The 19,332-nt window shown below is 55.1% G+C and overlaps 1 protein-coding gene across 1 annotated transcript; it reads left to right on the forward strand.

Moving 5' to 3' along the window:
- The first annotated feature begins 389 nt into the window (after window positions 1–389).
- ANPEP (alanyl aminopeptidase, membrane) lies at window positions 390–19,294 on the forward strand. Its single transcript, XM_078449016.2, has 20 exons — window positions 390–1,242; window positions 1,819–1,961; window positions 2,075–2,214; window positions 2,623–2,749; window positions 2,841–2,995; window positions 3,229–3,342; window positions 3,454–3,597; window positions 3,756–3,821; window positions 3,964–4,029; window positions 5,415–5,590; window positions 5,854–5,933; window positions 7,179–7,312; window positions 7,408–7,463; window positions 8,374–8,521; window positions 12,779–12,870; window positions 13,349–13,459; window positions 13,576–13,743; window positions 14,527–14,667; window positions 15,127–15,208; window positions 18,686–19,294. The coding sequence occupies exons 1-20, from the start codon at window positions 608–610 to the stop codon at window positions 18,833–18,835; spliced, it is 2,928 nt and encodes a 975-aa protein (XP_078305142.2). The 5' UTR covers window positions 390–607; the 3' UTR covers window positions 18,836–19,294.
- Window positions 19,295–19,332: the final 38 nt, after the last annotated feature.

Here is a 19,332-nt window from a genome sequence, read left to right on the forward strand (position 1 = left end):
GCCGATAGCTGACATAGAAGTTTTGGGCAGGAAAGGGTGAGAGGGGAACCTGGAAGGACTCCCTGCTCTGGAAGAATCGAGGGAGGGCTGGGGCCCCTGTCGCCGACGAGCCCCGGGCACCCTGCCAGGATCCAGCCACAGGGGTGACCCAAGGCACTCTTGACCCAAGCCAGAAACCGATCCTCTCCTCCCTTGTATCGCCTCCTTCTTGCTCCTGGGAAGTCCTTCGCAGACTCCAACCTCGGTCCTCCTCCTCTGTCCCCGCTGTCCCGGGGCACAGGCCGATCGATGCCACCCGGCCCTGCCGCTCCCTCTACCCGCTGCCTGCCCGTCAGCCCTCCTTCCTGCAGCCTATAACCGGACACTGTTTGCTCCCCACCAGGCACCCCCAGCACGCTGTTCCTGGATCTCAGCCTCTCCAGGGCCCGAGCACAGGGCGCCCCTGGCCAGCCCACTGACCTTTGCCTGCCTGAGCCCTGGTTAATTTTTGCCCAATCTGTGGGCTGTGGGGCTCCTCCCCCTGCCCCTCAGGGATATAAGTCTGGCCAGACGCTGCGCCTGCTCCTCGCCGTCCTGAACCTCCCCCAGCTCCCCCCCTGCCCTCACCATGGCCCAGGGCTTCTACATTTCCAAGCCCGTGGGCATCCTGGCCATCCTCCTGGGCGTGGCGGCCGTGTGCACCATCATCGCTCTGTCCGTGGTGTACTCCCAGGAGAAGAACAGGAGCACCGAGAGCTCCACGGCGGCCTCCACGGCGGCCTCCACGGCGGCCCCCACGGCGGCCCCCACGGGCCCTACCACCACCGTGGCTACCACCTTGGACCAAAGCAAGCCATGGAACGTCTACCGTCTACCCAAGACGCTGATTCCCGACTCCTACAACGTGACGCTGAGGCCCTACCTCACCCCCAACGATAAGGGCCTGTACGTCTTCACGGGCACAAGCGTCGTTCGCTTCATGTGCAATGAGTCCACCAGCGTCGTCATCATCCACAGCAAGAGGCTCAACTACACCAACCACCAGGGGCACATGGTGTCCTTGTCGGGCGTGGGGGGCTTCCAGCCGCAACCTGTCATCGTCAGGACGGAGCTGGTGGAGCTCACCGAGTACCTGGTCGTGCACCTCCAGGAGCCGCTGGTGGCCGGCAGACAGTACGAGATGAAGAGTGAGTTCCAGGGGGAGCTGGCCGACGACCTGGCGGGCTTCTACCGCAGCGAGTACATGGAGAACGGCGTCAAAAAGTAAGCTGCGTCTGCGTCTGCTCAGTGGGGCAGGTCCCAGAGGCTGAGGCAGAGCCGGGTCCCGGGGGCCGAGGGAGGTTTTGGGTTGCGGGCCTCGGAACCGCCTGGAGCCTTCGGCTGGCCATGACTCCATCCACGGGGGCCGGGGGTGGGGGGCCCCTGGGGAGCCTTCCTGGGGACTTCCTGGGACTCCTTCCTGGGGAGCTTCCATCCCCCCCCCCCCCACGAGGGAGTCGGGGGCAAGTGGCGAAAGAACCCCTCGGACAGATAGGAGAACTGGGGCTCAGAAGAGAGAAACTTGCCCAAAGCCTCCTAGTTAACTCGGGCACGGATCCTGCCGGGACTTTGACCCCGACTCCTGAAGGAGTTCTGCTCTCCCATAGGAGCTGGCCTGTCGGGGCCCAGAGGCTGTTTGGGGGAGGCGGGGAGGGCAGGGATGAGCCGGACCGGGCTTTCATGCCCAGCAACATGCCCTTCTCCCGCATGCCCAGCGGCGCCCTGAAGCCCCCGCCCTGCCCACCCTCACGGGGTGCAGGCATTCTGCCAGCACACCCTCTAATACCCCGGTCTGGGCAGGGTGCTGGCCACGACACACATGCAGGCTACAGAGGCCCGGAAATCCTTCCCGTGCTTTGACGAGCCCGCCATGAAGGCCACGTTTAACATCACCATCATCCACCCCAACAACTTGGTGGCCCTGTCCAACATGCTGCCCAGAGGTGAGCGGGTCTGTCCCAGGGGCCACACAGCCTTGGGAAGAAGGCAGCCCAGGGTTGGGATGCTGGGCGGGGGAGAGGAGGCGTCTCCACATGCCTGAACGGTCCATGCCCAGGCCCCAGCGTCCCGTTTGATGGAGATCGCACCTGGAAAGTCACCGAGTTCGAAACCACACCCATAATGTCTACTTACCTGCTGGCCTACATCGTTAGTGAGTTCTCATATGTGGAGACAAGAGCTCCCAGTGGCGTCCTGGTAAGAAGCTGGGCCTGTCGGCCCTTCCCCGGGATTGGTTCTGGCCTGACGGATATTCCTCTTTTATTAATTCCCATCTCAGCCCCTGAGTTGTTAGGCCGGTGTTTAAACCCCAGCTCTGAGTGATCTTGGGCAAGTGTCTTAAGTTCTCTGAACCTCGGTCTCTGCATCTGAAAAATGGGTCTGTCCTCGTGAAGGGAGTTCCCAGCGCATGGATGCCAAACGGATGATGGCCGTGGCTATTATTATTCCCAGAGCTCCTCCCTAAGGCTCAAAGCCCCCCAAAGACCCCCCCAGCCCCTCATTTTAACCTAGTCATCCCCCTTACTAGCCTGGGATCCCCACGGCTTGGCCCATCTGCACCAGGAGCCGAGGGGGGCCTCTGACCTACCCCCACCCTCTTTGCAGATCCGGATCTGGGCCCGGCCCGGTGCGATCAACCAGGGCCATGGCGATTATGCCCTGAAGGTGACAGGCCCCATCCTGGACTTCTTTTCCCAACATTACGACACGCCCTACCCGCTCAACAAATCGGGTGAGTGAGGGGGCGTTGTGGTGGGGGCGGCGGGTAGGGTGCCCCACCCAGAGGCCGTCCTGACAATGGCTTTGGCCCACGCCACCCCCAGACCAGATTGCCTTGCCTGACTTCAACGCTGGCGCCATGGAGAACTGGGGGCTGGTGACCTACCGCGAGAGTGCGCTGCTGTATGACAGGCGGTCCTCCTCCAGCGGCAACCAGGAGCGGGTGGTCACCGTGATTGCTCATGAGCTGGCCCACCAGGTAGCCCCTGCTTCCCAGGGAGGGTAGGGAAAGGACACGGCCCAAGTCCCCGCTCTGCTCTGGGCACCTGCGAAGGGAGGAGGGTCCCACCCGACAGGATGGCAGAGGGGAGTCACGGCGAGGTCGGTGGAGTCCCGAACCGGTGCCTGGCGCGTGGGGGACACCCGGTGACCGTGAGCACAAGGCCAGCGTGGCCAGCCGGGCTGACCTTCCCCCCACCCCCCACCCGACAGTGGTTTGGGAACCTGGTGACCTTGGAGTGGTGGAATGACCTATGGCTGAACGAGGGCTTCGCCTCCTACGTGGAGTACCTAGGTGCTGACTTTGCAGAGCCCACGTGGAATTTGGTGAGCCGGCTGCCCCGGGCCCCGAGGTCTGGGGACGAGGGGCTGGGGGAGGGGAAGACCCGGGTCATCCCGTGTCGGGCCGGTCTCCTGACGCCCAGCGGGGCTTTGCAGAAAGACCTCATGGTGCTGAACGACGTGTACCATGTGATGGCTGTGGACGCCCTGGCCTCCTCCCACCCGCTGTCAACTCCTGCCTCGGAGATCAACACGCCGGCCCAGATCAGCGAGGTGTTTGACTCCATCTCCTACAGCAAGGTACTGAGACAGTGTGTTTTTTTTGGGGGGGGGGGGGCGGGGGCGTGTGGAAGGGGCGGGGACACAGCTAGGGCACTGGGAGCATCTGCCCTTGTCCGGTGGGGGCCCAGGGTCCGGCTGGCTCCGCACAGCCTTCTGAACCCCCTCTCCTTCCCCAGGGAGCCTCTGTCCTCAGGATGCTCTCCAACTTCCTGACTGAGGACCTGTTCAAGATGGGCATAGCGGTGAGTCCCCTCGGCCAGCCGTGGAGGCGGGGGGGGGGGGGGGGCGGTTTCCTCCAGCCCCCGAGGTGCGTCGCCACAGACACTCAGTGGTGGAGGCTGGGGAGCACCGGCTTTGCCCTCACTGCGACCTGTCTTTCCACAGTCCTACCTCCATACCTATAAATACGGGAACACCATCTACCTGAACCTGTGGGAGCACCTGCAGCAGGTCAGTGACAGCCAAGCCCCCTGCACCCATCGTGTCCCTAAGTCCCTAGGGGCGGCACACGTGTACTAGAATGTGTCCAGCTCTACTGCTCACCAGCCCAGGGGGGTCGTTTGAAGCCTTGTTGCTCATCTGTAAAGTGGGGGCCATGATGGCTCCTTGCAGGAGGCGTGAGACCATGGGTCAAGACCATGGGCAGCTTGCCTCAGCCCGTAGTGAGCTCCGTGATGGGAGCCGAGGAGCACCCCAGGTCTTAGAGGTGAGGAAACCAGCCCTCCTCTGCCTGGAACTTTGGAGCGAGTCTTTCTATCTACTCAGCACTCCTGGCTGCCCTGTGCCCCGACCGGCCCCTCCCAGGCATGAATTTGCACACACCAGCACCCCCCGCACGAACTTTGACCCTCCCACCCAGCCCTGCCTTGCGTTCCTGTGCACTCAGACCCCAAGCAGCCCTTGCCTGCAGTGCAGACCCTCGGACTGCCCCTCTCCCCGCCCCCTCCCCCGGCCCCCCTGCCTCTAGTACGGCTGGAGTCTGCACACTCCCCATCTTCCCCCAGAGCTTCCCTTCTCTTAGGGCTCCTTCTCGGCCCCTCCTCAGCCCCACTGACCCCTCCGGGATCCCGAGCCCGGATCCACCAGGGAGGGGAGACCCAGGGCCTTGTCTCAGAGTCACAGCCGGGCTCCAGGGCCCTCCATGCTGGTCTCCGGCCCAAATTCTTTCTTCTGGTCTGTCCCCCTCCCCCGCACCCCTTCCCCGCCCTGACCTCCCACAACCTGCCGACAGGGGGCTCCTCACTGCCTCGGTCCCTCCCCTCCACATCCACCGTCTTCCTCGCCTGCCTCAGTTTCCCGCTCCTTCCTCTCCTCCAAAGCTGAGCCCTCCTCCACGCCTGCTCTACCCCTGCCTCCAGGGTACTCCCTCTGTGCTGAGCCTCCCCTCTCTCTGCAGCAGCACCCAGCTCCCCTCCCTGTTCAGCCTGTGCCCTTCTGGTGTTCTTTATCCTCTTTCCCGTCTTACTTTTCTCAGTCATTAACAGATGTTGTTGGCTTTTTGCCGTTATTACTAAAGCAGTGCACGTGCATGGAAAAAGATGAAGAAAGACCCAAGAAGACAGTAGCGACCGCCCTAAGCCCGTCCCCAGACCACCCACTCCTGCCGCCTGTCTCTGCACCCGCTCGTGCCTCGGACTATGTTTTCCCTCCTCTCCTTCTCCCCTCCCCTCCCATCCTCCGAGGTTCGAGCTGAGCTGGGACCCAGGCTCCTGCCCACCCCCACCCCCACCCCCACCCCGGGCTCCTCCGCTGGCCCTGCCTCCCTGCAAGGTGGGTCTTCCGAGGCTGCCCTGGGCGGGCCACTGACGGCCGGGCACCGTCTCGCTGTGCTCCAGGTTGTAGACAAACAGCCGACCATCAAGCTGCCCGACACCGTGAGTGCCATCATGGACCGCTGGATCCTGCAGATGGGCTTCCCCGTCATCACCGTGGACACCCAGACAGGCACCATCTACCAGCAGCACTTCCTCCTTGACCCCCAGTCCGTGGTGACCCGCCCCTCACAGTTCAAGTGAGCAGCAGGGGGCACTGAGGCGGGCGTCCCGTGAGGGCTCTGAAGGACAGGTGCTGTGGTGTCCCTTGACCGTGGTGGGTCCTGACCTGCCGTGGTCCCAGCCCCAGCACCTGGCCCCGGATGGGGGGGTGGGGGAGGGGCGTGCTCAGTGCCCAGACGGAGCCGGGCAGAGACTGGGAGGCTGGGCGGGGCTGCTCTTTGCTGGCAGTGACCGAGAGCGGCCGGCTGTCATCACCTGGCGTCTGGGTCTCTTGTTGCAGCTACCTGTGGATCGTTCCCATCTCTTCTGTCAGAAGCGGCAGACCGCAGGAGCACTACTGGCTGCCGGGCGTCGAAAAAGGTTATCCAGCCCCGCCCTTGTGGACAGCCGTCCCCTCCCCCACACCCCCAGCTCCTGGCCCACGTCCTGGGGGTTCCGGCAGGCCTCAGTGACCTCCTTCATGGTCTCATTCAACAAATGGAGCCCACTTCTCTGGTTCTAAGCTCTACTGTGCGGCCGCCCAGCTGTGTGGCCCCGGGCAGGTTGCCATTCCTCTCTGGTCTCCCATTTCCTCATTTATAAAATGGGGCTAAGAACAACAGCGGCCCGGTTGAGTTGTGTGGGGACTAAAGAAGAGAACTCACATGAGATGTTTAAGACAGTGCCTGGCACAAAGTATAAACAGCCCTACTCCACCAGGTACTGGGGAATCCGGTCAAGGCAATTCATCCTCTGCCGAGGCCAAAACTGCAGCTGAAGAGAAGGAAGGAAGAGAAGCAGCTAAAACTTTCTAGAGCTGTGTTGGATGCCTTAACAGAGGCATGTACAGGCTGCTGGGGCATGGGGCAGGGAGCCAGGAATAAGGAAGTTTCAACTTCACAGAGAGGTGAGGGAAGGCTTCCTGGAGGAGGTGAGCTGAGTCTTAGAGGAAGAAAAGGACTTAGCCAGGCTCGTGGGGGCAGAAGAAAGAGCAAGTGCGAGGCAGGAGAGAACTAAGGACTGTGGCTAGGGCAGAGGTATGCCCTGAAGGTAAGGCTGCTTCCCAAGGTCCCTGCGGACGGACGGCAGGACACAACGGCTGTGTCCTCCGGCCAGGAGGAGCTGGGGCAGGTGGGAAGTGGCAAGCGGACGGCCCCCTCTGGCTGCCGGGGAGCAAGGCTGGAAGGGAGGGCAGAGAGGGGCAGCACTGGGGGTGCTGACTGGCGGGGGGCGGGCATTGCCTGGGCTTCCCACTAGGTGACGGGGTAAGAGGGGAGGAGGAGGGAGGGAGGGAGGAGGAGCAGCAGCCTGTGGAGGCGGTCTGGGTGTCCTGAGGCTGTGCCGATGGAGAAGTCCGGGCTGCTGTCACTGGCCCAGCCACGTGGAGCCTGTGGGAGACAGGAAGGGCACCGAGGGGCAGAGATGGCGCTTGGTCCCTCTGAGGGCAGAGTTTGGCCTGGCAGCCCAGTCCTACCTACGCCCCTTCTCCTCCCCCTTCCCTTGGCATCGCCCGAGGCTTGAGGGCCAGCCGGTGCCAGGCTGCATGGGAGGCCTGGAGAAAGACAGGCCAAGGGTCAGCCTGTGGCCTTCTGAGCAGCCCCACCTAGCTCTGATCTCTCCCCGCAGCCCAGAATGACCTGTTCAAGACCACAGCTAATGACTGGGTTCTGCTGAACCTCAACGTGACGGGCTACTACCTGGTGAACTATGACAATGAAAACTGGAAGAAGATCCAAACTCAGCTGCAGACAGACCTGTCGGTGGGTGTCGGCCCTGCCCACCCCCATCCCCCCCCTCCCCCCCCCCCCTGCCCCCAGCAGCAGCCTGAGGTCACACCCTCTGTCGCCCCTTCTAGGCCATTCCTGTCATCAATCGGGCTCAAGTCATCCACGATGCCTTCAACCTGGCGAGGTGAGTGCCCCCTTCCTCCTGGGGCCCAGCCTGTCCCTGGCCTGGTGACTTGGGCAAGTGCTGTTCTACAGCGACAGACCCAGGCACACTGCTATGGGCTCCCTGTGCTTCTCTGCGCCCCTCCCTGGGCCCCCACACCCCTGCAGATTGCTAGTGTTACAACCCACTTTTCCCAGATAAGGAATCCGAGACTCAGAGTTTGATTGAGTGCTTTACCTGGGGTCACTCTGTAGCCCGTGACAGCCAGACACAGGTCTGGCCAACTCCAAAACCACAGGGTCCTTCATAGCACCAGGCTCTTCCTGAGGATTAACTGTGTGCCAGCCTGCCATGGCAGATGCTACAAAAAGTCTGGGAAGGACAGAGCAGGAGAGAGGCGGCATGGATAAACAAATATTTATTCAGCACCTACTGTGTTCCCAGCAGGTGCTAAGCTCTTTGACTTAGGTGATGTCACCCATAGACACGGACATTTATGAACCACAGGTGCACAGATGGTCTGAGGAGGAGGAGGGAGGAAGGCACAGGGGGCCGAGCAAATCAGAGAAGAGGTGGGCAGAATAAAGAGCAGAGGTTTTTTGTCCTTATGCATCTCAGCTCTGTCTCTTATGGGCTGTGTGGCCTTAGGCAAGTCACTTTGCCTCTCTGAGCCTCAGCTTCCCATTTGTCAAATGGGGATAATACGCAGGGGAATGTGATTGGCAGTGGGTGAGGACAGGGCCCGAGCTGACCTTGTCCCCCATCCCTCCCCACTCCCCGGCCCCACCCCTACCTACCCCCAGGCCCATCTACAGTGAACATTGGAGCTGGCTCATTTGGGGCTCTCAGGTTTCAGGAAGGGGTTGGGCCCCCCTCAGTGGGGACTGGACTTAATGGGGATGCTTACCTGAGCCCTTGTGTCTATCCCCAGTGCCCAAAAGGTCCCTGTCACTCTGGCGCTGAACAACACTCTCTTCCTGATCCAAGAGACCGAGTACATGCCCTGGCAGGCCGCCCTGAGCAGCCTGAGCTACTTTAAGCTCATGTTCGACCGCTCTGAGGTCTACGGCCCCATGAAGGTACAGGGGGGCAGGGCAGGGTTCGAGGGCCAATTTGCCCGGTGCCAGAAATGCACCATTAGGGAGTTACTAGAAATTTTGTCTGGAGCGGTGGCACCCTTCGGGCCGACAGGACACCGGGTCCTTTTCTGAGAGCAGGTGGGCAGAGTGGCAAGAGGGATGTAGGGTGAAGGGAACAGGTACTGGAAAGGCAAGCAGGTTGGGTAGGGCCGAGAAAGGACACAGACGGGGGCGCCTGGACAGCTCAGGCCGTTAGGTGTCCAACATGGTTTCGACTTAGGTCACCGTCTCATGGTTTGTTGGGTTCGAGCCTTGCATTGGGCTCTGCACTTACAGTGCAGAGGTTGCTAGGGATTCTCTCTCTCTCTCTCTCTCTCTCTCTCTCTCCCCCTCCCTCTCTCTCTGCCCCTCCCCTGCTCTCTCTCTTCCCCCTTTCTCTCAAAATAAATAAATAAATTTATTTGTTGAGGCTCCCATGAGGGAGATAAGAGAGAAACTCAGCAGGGTGATTTACAAAAGAAAAAAAAAAAAAAGAACCCAAAACAATTGTCGAACAGTTGGAGATTGGTTAGGTAAACTACAATATCCATTTATGGAATATTATGCAGCCATTAGATGAAACTTGAAGAGATCATTTTTTTTATTAGCTTGTTTTATTTTTTATTTTTTAAAATTTACTTCCAAATTAGTTAGCATCTAGTGCAACAATGATTTCAGGAGTAGATTCCTTAACGCCCCTTCCCCATTTAGCCCCTCCCCACTCCCACCACCCCTCCCATAACCCTCTGTTTGTTCTCCATATTTATGAGTCTCTTCTCTTTTGTCCCCCTCCCTGTTTTTATATAATTTTTGTTTCCTTTTCCTTAGGTTCATCTGTTTTGTCTCTTAAAGTCCTCCTATGAGTGAAGTCATATGATATTTGTTTTTCTCTGACTAATCTCACTTAGTATATAATACCCTCCAGTTCCATCCACGTGGTTGCAAATGGCAAGGTTTCATTCTTTTTGATTGCCGAGTAATACTCCATTGTGTATATATGCCACATCTTCTTTATCCATTCGTCCATCAATGGACATTTGGGCTCTTTCCATACTTTGGCTATTGTCAATAGCGCTGCTATCAACATGGGGGTGCATGTGTCCCTTCGAAAGAGCACACCTGTATCCCTTGGATAAATGCCTAGTAGTGCCATTGCTGGGTCGTAGGGTAGTTCCATTTGTAGTTTTTGGAGGAACCTCCATACTGTTTTCCAGAGTGGCTGCACCAGCTTGCATTCCCAGAGGTCATTTTTTAATTAAAAATTTTTTTTCTCGTGCACTTCCTATGATGTTGAAAGAGGTGTGATGGCAAGTGAGATTTTAACTCTTTAACCTACCTGCGTTGGATTTACTCCATCCTCCCGATGTAGTTAAGTCACAATATTTGATCAACTCAGTAGTCAGCATTTACTGTATTGTGGTTATTGAAATTTTTTTTATTTATTTATTTATTTTTTTTTTTAATTTTTTTTTTCAACGTTTTTTATTTATTTTTGGGACAGAGAGAGACAGAGCATGAACGGGGGAGGGGCAGAGAGAGAGGGAGACACAGAATCGGAAACAGGCTCCAGGCTCCGAGCCATCAGCCCAGAGCCCGACGCGGGGCTCGAACTCACGGACCGCGAGATCGTGACCCGGCTGAAGTCGGACGCTTAACCGACTGCGCCACCCAGGCGCCCCTGAAATTTTTGTTAATGTTTATTTTTGAGAGAGAGACAGACAGACAGACCGTGAGCAGGAGGGGGGCAGAGAGAGAGGGAGGCACAGAATCCAAAGCGGGCTCCAGGCTCTGAGCTGTGAGCACAGAGCCCGGGACGGGGCTCGAACTCACGAGCCACAAGATCATGACCTGATCATGACCTGAGTCAGACGCCCAACTGACTGAGCCACCCAGGCGCCCCAGTATTGTGGTTATTTAAATATCATTCTCTGCTGAGCCACATGGACTACTATGTTTATGTCCCCCCCCCCTTTTTTTTATACATCTTGGACAAACGTCATCAGGGCATATGCTAGATTTGCTGCATTTTCCTGGAGGCATCCCTCCCTGCCAGAGCCCGCAGTCCCTGTGCTCCCTTCTGGAACTGCGGCTCAGCCCCACCCCTCCCCCGAATGGGAGGCTCTCCCCCGGTGTGGCATCTCATGTTTCCTGAACCAGTGGGTTCTTCCTTGAGTTTTCTCTCCCATAGTGGAGCACCTTTTCCAGGAGTTTTTGAGAAAGTGTCCCTAAGAGTGGAGGTAGATCACGCACAATGGGTTTATTCCATCACCACACGGGACCCAGAATTTACCTGGGATTAGAAGTTTCTAGGTTGGAAGCTACTATTCCTCAGACAATTTCAGGCCTTGCTCCGCTGATGCCAAGCCTCTCGTGCTGCTGTTGAGAAGCTCAGAGGCTTGCTCATCTCTGGTTCTTTGAACGTGGCTGTTTTTTCCCTTCTGGAAGCTTGTGGGCTCTTCTCTCAGTCCTGATGTGTCTTTCTCCTCCTCCTGTAGCCCCCTTGGCTACAGATTGTGGGCGTTTCTTCTATCATATGTTTATTTTTAAAACATCTTTTTTTAATGTTTGTTTATTGGAGGGGGGGTGGTAAGAAGCAGAGAGAGAGAGAGAGAGAGAGAGAGAGAGGGAGACACAGAATCTGAAGAGGCTCCAAGCTCTGAGCTGTCAGCACAGAGCCCGATGCGGGGCTCGAACTCACAAACTATAAGATCATGACCTGAGCCGAAGTCAGATGCTTAACTGACTGAGCCACCCAGGCCCCCCAGTGTTTTATTTTGAGAGAGAGAACACATGCACATGTAAGTGGAAGAAGGGCAGAGAGAGAGAGACAGACAGACAGACAGAATCCCAGTCCACGCTGAGCTTGGAGCCCGACGTGGGGCTTGATCTCACAAATCATGAGATCGTGACCCGAACCAATGTCAGGAGTCAGACGCTTAACCGACTGAGCCACCCAGGCGCCTCTGAGCATGTGACTCTTGGTCTCAGGGTTGTGAGTTCAAGAACCACATTGAATATAGAATTTACTAAAAATGTACACACACACACACACACACACACACACACACACAGTATCCATGAGTGTGTTTCCCTGAGACCAGGGAATCACCCTTTATGTTGTATAATGAGGCTGGTGATGCCCACTTTCTACGACTGGCGGACACGGGGGACAAAGAAGCTGACTAGAGTTGCCTCCAGTTAGGATATAAACTTTCACCTCTGCAGTCGGCCAGCCCTTCTGCTATGTCTGGGGGCCCCCGATTCTGAGCCCCACTGATTCAGCCTCACCTGTGGGGGGGGGGGCTGTTGCCCTGCTGCAAGGAGAGAAGTAGGAGCTTGGGGGTTCAACTACTCCCGCTGCGGTCTTGGACTCATTCCCCCTGTGTTCAGCCCCCGCCTCACCCCTGTCTCCTGCAGACCCGTCCCTCTGAGTCTGAGCCTTGTCTGGGCAAGCCTTGCTTCCGGTTCCAACCCCCCCTACCCCTGCCCCCGGGGCCCGCACTGTGACTCTGCCCTGTCCCTCCCTTCCTCTCCCCACCTTGCAGCTTCCTGACTGCATGGGCATCTCCTCCACTCTTTTTCCCTTTCCGTTCTCTTGGCTCTCGGAGGTTTATTCCTTTTACGTTTGGACGTGGATTCCGGTTGGGGCCCGTGACGAACTACCGTGTTGAACCCGAGTCTGTGAAGGGTCTTAGTAACAGGAGGCAGAACTTAACCTTCCAGCGTCGGGGGCAAAGGGCAGCAGACAGAATGACGGATCTGCTGGGTAGACAGGGGAAAAGAAGGGGTAAACTCACCAATTTGAAAATCGGTTTGGGGAAGCTCCTGGGCAGTTTTCATTTTCTGCACATGCTGCTCTGTATTTTCCACACTCTTCACAGTACACACGGAACACTCACCACCGGGATTGGTGGTGGAGCGGCGGTGGGGGGGGGGGGTGGGGACCCAACACTATTAAAAACTGGTGACGCAGACAAGGAGTGTTGGAGCTGACTGAGGCTTTCAGGCAGGAGAGCCTCGGGCCAGTCATCTGAAACCTGGCCCGTGCGGGCCCCTTTGGGCCCTGCTGGCTCCCTCGGGGCCCTGAGCCTCCGGCCTCTCTGCCTCCGTAGCCACCAGCCCTTGCTGCACCTACACCCACGTCAGAGGCTGCAGGGACTCCAGAAAGACCTGGCAAGAGTCTTGCCTTCAAAGCTCTCCGTGTTTTCTTTTGCCCAGAGCTACCTGAAGAAGCAGGTCACGCCCCTCTTCGATCATTTCGAAAGACTCACCAAAAACTGGACTGATCACCCGCAAACCCTCATGGACCAGTGAGTGGACCGTTGAGAAGCCAAGAGCCTCTCTCCTTTCCTTGTTGCTGGAGGCCATGGGCGGCCCAGCTACCCTGACCCGGGGAGTCCAGGGCAGGGCCCCACAGTGTCCTCTGGAGGCCATCTCTTGGCCGGGGCCACCAGGCGGGAGGAGGAGGCCTGCCCTGAGCTTCTGTGCGGCCTGGGAGCCCGTCTGACCTCTTCGAACAAGGGACCCAGCTGAAACTCTGAGGTCCCCTCGGGGTCTTGATCATTCAGATTCTCGGCGTTCAGGGAGGGGCCGCAGCCTGTGCTGACTCCTCTAAGTCCCTGGGCTGCCCAAGGCGCAAGGCCACGTAGGGGATCCAGTGAGCAGCCTCAGGCAGAGCCCGGGCCCCGCCATCCTTCCCGGAGCCGTGTGTCGGCAGGGGGGTGTCTCTGCCCAAGTCCGGGCCGGGCGGCCCATGGGCCTGCTGACGGAGTGTCACCCGTGGGGCAGGTACAGCGAGATTAACGCCGTCAGCACCGCCTGCTCCTACGGGGTCCCTAAGTGCGAGAAGCTGGCCGCGACCCTTTTCGCCGAGTGGAAGAAGAACCCCCAAAACAACCCGTGAGTGTATCCCCCGCTCCTCCCCTGACCTTCATCCGTCCCTCGAGCCCACAGCCGAGTCCTCGTCAGACCCCGTCCCCCCGCTTCCCTGCCCTGACCCTCTCACCCCTCGCCAGGATCCACCCCAACCTGCGGCCCACTGTGTACTGCAATGCCATCGCCCAGGGCGGCGAGGAGGAGTGGAACTTCGTGTGGGAGCAGTTCCTAAAGGCCGAACTGGTGAACGAGGCTGACAAACTCCGCGGAGCCCTGGCCTGCAGCAACCAGGTCTGGATCCTGAACAGGTGAGGACCGGGGCCCAACGGGGCCGCGTGAGTTCCCCTCCCCACGGGGGACCCCACGTGGGAGAGCAAGAACCAGCCGGGCCTCTCATTCACGGCATCCTCACAAACCTGTGCGGTGGGGCGGTGGGGCCCCCATGTCGCAGAGGAGGACACTGGGGCTCAGAGAAGCGAAAACAACTCGCCCAAAGTCCAGAAGCTTTCGTAAGTGGTGGAGCCAAGATCTGAACCCACGTCTGGGTCTCTGTCCCACACTTTTAACCGCTTTGGCTTCTTGGACGGTAGTTGACAGAAGCTCAGTTTTCCTCTCGGCCAAGGGCTCTGTGGCAGCTGGGCCTGGGTCCTTTTGGACGTCCGGCGGGGCACGCCCCAAGCTCCTGGCTCCCACCGGCCACCTGCATGTCATCTCCCGGACCCCAGTAAAGAAGAGCCTCCCTCAGTGTCAAAGACAAAGGTGGCTGCCGTGCCTGGGACAGGGCTCCCGGCTCTGGTACTCCTTCCTGTCTTCATTCATTCATCATCAGTCATCACATATCCATCGGGCACCAGGTCCGTGTCAGGCAGGGCCAGTGACCCTGCCTGGGAGACTCAGTGTCCCACCTGTGAGAGGGAGGTAGGACGAAGAGGTCTTTAACCCTCAGTCGACTGAAGGGACATTAGGAGGATGCCGGAGAGGTGTCGGGGGCGGGGGAGGGGATCCTTTGCCTTCCTGGGTTCTCTGTCTCGTATCATCTGACTACAGAAGTCACTGGAAGTGGTCACTAACCCAGCATCCTTCCCTCACAGGTTCCTGAGTTATACCCTGGACCCTAACCTCATCCGGAAACAAGATGTCACCAGCACTCTCAGCAGCATCTCCAGCAACGTCATCGGGCAAACCCTGGCCTGGGACTTTGTCCAGAGCAACTGGAAGAAACTCTTTCAGGAGTGAGTCTGGGGGAGCCTGCTGGGAGAAGTGCCCGTCAAGGCTGGGTGTCCGGGGCCGGAGGGAAGGGTCCGTGTGTCTGTGTGCATGGGACACCGCAGGGCTGGAGCATGGTGGGGGGCTGTGGACACCGCCTAGGAGTGCTGAAAAATTAACCCAGCTTGCGGTCAGGCGCGGGGGAGGGCGGGGAGGGCCAACATGGAAAGACGAGGCAGGGTATGGGCTGTCCTTTCTCCCACTTGGGGCAAAGAAAGTCTGTTTCTCTGGAGACAGGGGAGCAAGGATACTGAGATCAAACCTGCGGTCGTGTCCCTCGGGGTATCACCTTGGGTGTGTCATTTCATCTCACCTCCAAGATGGGGACAGTCGCAGAGCAGACGTGAGGGTATAATGGCACCTGCCAGTCACGGAGCATTGCTTCTTCCGCCCCTCACGGTGTCTTCTCTCTCCTGTCCCCACAGCTATGGCACTGGTTCCTTCTCCTTCTCCAACCTCATCCAGGCAGTGACCCGACGATTCTCCACTGAGTTCGAGCTGCAGCAGGTAAGAAGCCCGGGACCCTGGGGCGGCATCCAGAGGTCCATCGCGAGTCTAAAAGGACCACCATTCAGCCGGCGCCCCCTGGGTGTGGTCAAGGAGAGCCCGGGCTCCACGTTGCCAGGCCTTCCTCACCTGCAGGGGAAGCTGGGTATTCAGGCTTTTTATTTATTTATTTTGTTTTTTTTTTTTAATTAATTTCTTTCTATATTAAATAAATATTTATTATTTATTTAACTATTAAATAAATATGTAGTTAGTGAACACACAGTGTAGTATTTGTTTCAGGAGTAGAACCCAGTATCCAGGCTTTTTAAATGGTGACGATTCAATCAGAAAACTTCATCTTGGAACTCTCATATAGGCAAAAAGTAAAGACAATAATATAAATGAACCTCCACGTACCTACCCATTACCCAGATTGAACAGTTATCAGCGTTTTGCCGGTTCTATTTTGGGGGTGGAGAATTTTCAAGCAGGGATCACTAATATCATACAGTTCACCTGTCTATGATTTAGTCCTATTTAAAGGAATTTTTAAAAGATAATCTCAATGTTATTAGCAAAGCCAAGAAAAGGAACAATTCTTTACGTATCATATTCTGCCTGGCCCATTTTTGTTTGTTTGTTTTGTTTTTATTTTTGAGGGAGAGAGAGAGCAGGGGAGGGGCAGAGAGAGGGGGAGACAGGATCTGCAGAGGGCCCTGTGCTGACAGCAGAGAGCCCGAGGTGGGGCTTGAACTCACGAACCGTGAGGCTGAAGTTGGATGTTCAGCCGACTGAGCCACCCATGTGTCCCTCTATCTGGCCCATTTTAAACCTTCTAGGTTGTTTCTTTTAAAACTCATTTTGCAGCGATATGCATGTTTGAATCAGAAGCTAAAGTTAACTCATTGTATTAGGTTGATATTATCTTTTTTTTAATTGAGATATAATTAATGTACTATAAAACTCGCCATGTTAAGTGGCTTTCAGGGTATTTACAAGCTTGTAGAACCATAACCACCATCTACTTCCAGAACATTCTCATTACCCCCGAAAAGAAACTGTGGCAGTCGCTCCCCAGTCCTCTGTTGTCAGCCCCTGGCAACCACTAATCTACTTTCCGTCTCTATGGATGTGCATATTCTGGATATTTCATGAAATGGAATCATATAATATGAGGCCTTTTGTGGAAGTTTCATCCATGTGGTAGGGTACCACTCCTTTTTATGGCTGAATAATATTCCATTGTATGGATACAACACATCTGTTTATCCATCGATCAGTCGATCGACATTGGATTGTTTCCACTTTTTGACTATTATGAATAACGCTGTTATGAATGTTCATGTACAAAGTTTTGAGTGAACATATGTGTTTGGTTCTTTTGGGTATACACCTGGGAGGGGAATCGATGGATCATTTGGTAACTTTATGTTTAACGCTTTGAGAAATTGCCAAAATGTTTTCCTAAGTAATTGCACCAATGTACTTTCCACGGCTCTATGTCTTTGGACACTTACGTTTCTTTTCTTCCTTCGTTCCTTTGTTCCTTCATTCCTCCCTCCCTCCCTCCCTCTGCTTCCTTCCTTCCCTCCTTCCCTCCTTCCCTCCCTCTTTCCTTCCTTCCTTCCTTCCTTCCTTCCTCCCTTCCTTCCTTCCTTCCTTTTAAATTATAGCCATTCTGTGGATATGAGATAGTATGAATTGCATTTCTCTAATGACTAATGATGTTGCACATCTTTTCATGTGCTTATTGGCCATTCATATGTCTTCTTTGGAGAAATGTCTGTTCAAAACCTTTGCCCAATTTTTTAATTGGGATATTTGTCTCTTCATTTTTGAGTTGTAAGAGTTCTTTATATATTCTGGATACTAGACCCTTATTAGATACCTGATCTGCAAATGTTTTCTTCCATTCTGTGGATTGCCTTTTTACTTTCTCAATAGTGTCTTTCCATACATTAACATTTTTTTTATTTTGATGAAGTCCAGCTTTCTAATTTTTCTTTTATGGCTTGTGTTTAGGCATATCTAAGAAACGATCGCTTAATCCAAGGTCATGAAGATTTATACATGCTTTTTACTAAAAGTCTTACTATTTGAGCTCTTACATTTAGGACTTTGATCAATTTTGGCTGAATTTTTGTATATGGTGTGAGGTGGGGGTCCAACTTCATTCCTTTGCATGTGGCTATCCGATTGTCTCACTACTATTTGTTGAGCAGACTATTCTTTCCCCCACTGAATGGTCTTGGCACTCTTGTTGAAAATCAATTGACTGTAAATGCGAGGGCTTATTTCTGGACTCTTAATTGTATTTCATTGATCTGTCTGTCCTTCAGCCAATACCACACTGTCTTGATTACTGTAGCTTTGTAGTGAGTTTAGGAATGTCAGCCCTCCAGCTTTGTTCAAGAGTGTTTGGCTATTCTGAGTCCCTTGAATTTCCTTATGAATTTTAGGATCAGCTTGTCCATTTCTGCAAAAAAAGGCAGTTGGAATTTTGATGTGGATTGCGTTGAATCTGTAGATCAATTTAGGAACCGTTGCCATGTTAATAATATTAAATCTTCCACTCCATTAACACAGATTTGGGTCGATTTGGGTATTGTTTCCTTTTATTCAGTCCTTCTTAATTTCTTCCAACAGTGTTTTGTAGTTTTCAGCATTACCAGTCTTGTATGTCTTTTGTCAAATTTATTCCTCAGTCTTTTATTCTTCTTAATGCTATTGTAAATGGGACTGTTTTAATTTCATTTTCGTATGTCTCATTGCCAGTGTGTAGAAATGTAGTATGATCTTGTATGTTGCTCATCTGAAACCTTGCAGAATTTGTTGGTTTTAATAGTTTTTTGGGGTTTTTTTGTTTTTGGTAGATTCCTTAGGATTTTCTGAATACAAAAATCATGTCATCTGCTTATAGAGATAGTTGTACCTCTTCCTTTCTGGGTGCCTTTTATTTCATTTTCTTGCCTAATTGCCCCGGCTACAACCTCCTATACTAATATATCTTTTAATCTGTGACTTATTTATTTATTTATTATTTTATTATTTATTTTATTATTATTTAAATTTTTTAAAATGTCTATTCACTTTTTGAGAGACAGAGAGAGACAGAGCATGAGTGGGAGAGGGGCAGAGAGAAAGGGAGACCCCGAATCTGAAGCAGGCTCCAGGCTCTGCGCTGTCAGCCCAGAGTCCGCTGGGGGGCTCGAACTCATGGACCATGAAATCATGACCTGAGCCAAAGTCGGGGGCTTAACTGACTGAGCCACCCAGGAGCCCCGAGGCTGTGCTTATTTTCACCTCTGCCCTAGATAAGGACTTTATCCCAGGGACAGAGAAGGGCCAGCCCTTTCTCTCCTGGAGAACAGGCTGTGGCTTCTCCATTTGCAAGGGCCCTAATGTGGACAGGGAGGACAGAGGACTAGGCCGCCCTCCCCTCAAGGCTGTGTGAGAGACCCAGCCTGAGGCTGAGAATCTTCGTTTCCCTGGCAGCTGGAGCAGTTCAAGAAGAACAACATGGACACAGGCTTCGGCTCAGCCACCCGAGCTCTGGAGCAAGCCCTGGAGAAGACCAAAGCCAACATCAAGTGGGTGAAGGAAAACAAGGATGTGGTGCTCAGGTGGTTCACAGAAAACAGCTAATGGTCCTCGGTCCTTGCAGTCACCTGGCCCCCATGTGAGATGCCTATTATGTGTCTGTCCCAGTGGCCCACGGCAGGACCCCTCCCTGGAGCCTGAGGCAATGGCGTCCTCACCCCAGGACAAAGTCTCTGGCCCGTGTTTTCTCCACTCTGCCCATGGGGCCAATCCAGTTCCTGATGGCCAGACTGCCCCAACACCTCTCAGTCCCTGCCCCTCCTGCCAACTCCACCCCAGGCCTGGCATGGTGTCTGTCACCCGGGGCCCTGGGGCTGATCTCAGGGAAGCCCAGCGCTGGTCAGATGAGCAGAAGCCCTTGATGGACGATGGATGGCCTTAGGGGGCGGCCCTGTGCCCTCTCTCACCTTCCCATAAATTTCCTGAACCTGAGGAATCAACAGGGCACCAGATCTATATATTTTTTTTCTAAGAGAAAATGTAAATAAAGGATTTCTAGATCAATGCCTAGACTCGTTACTACACTAGAGTGGGAGTGAGTA

The sequence above is a fragment of the Panthera onca genome, chromosome B3 (genome assembly GCF_046562875.1).
Source record: "Panthera onca isolate mPanOnc1 chromosome B3, mPanOnc1 haplotype 2, whole genome shotgun sequence".
NCBI lineage: Eukaryota > Metazoa > Chordata > Mammalia > Carnivora > Felidae > Panthera > Panthera onca.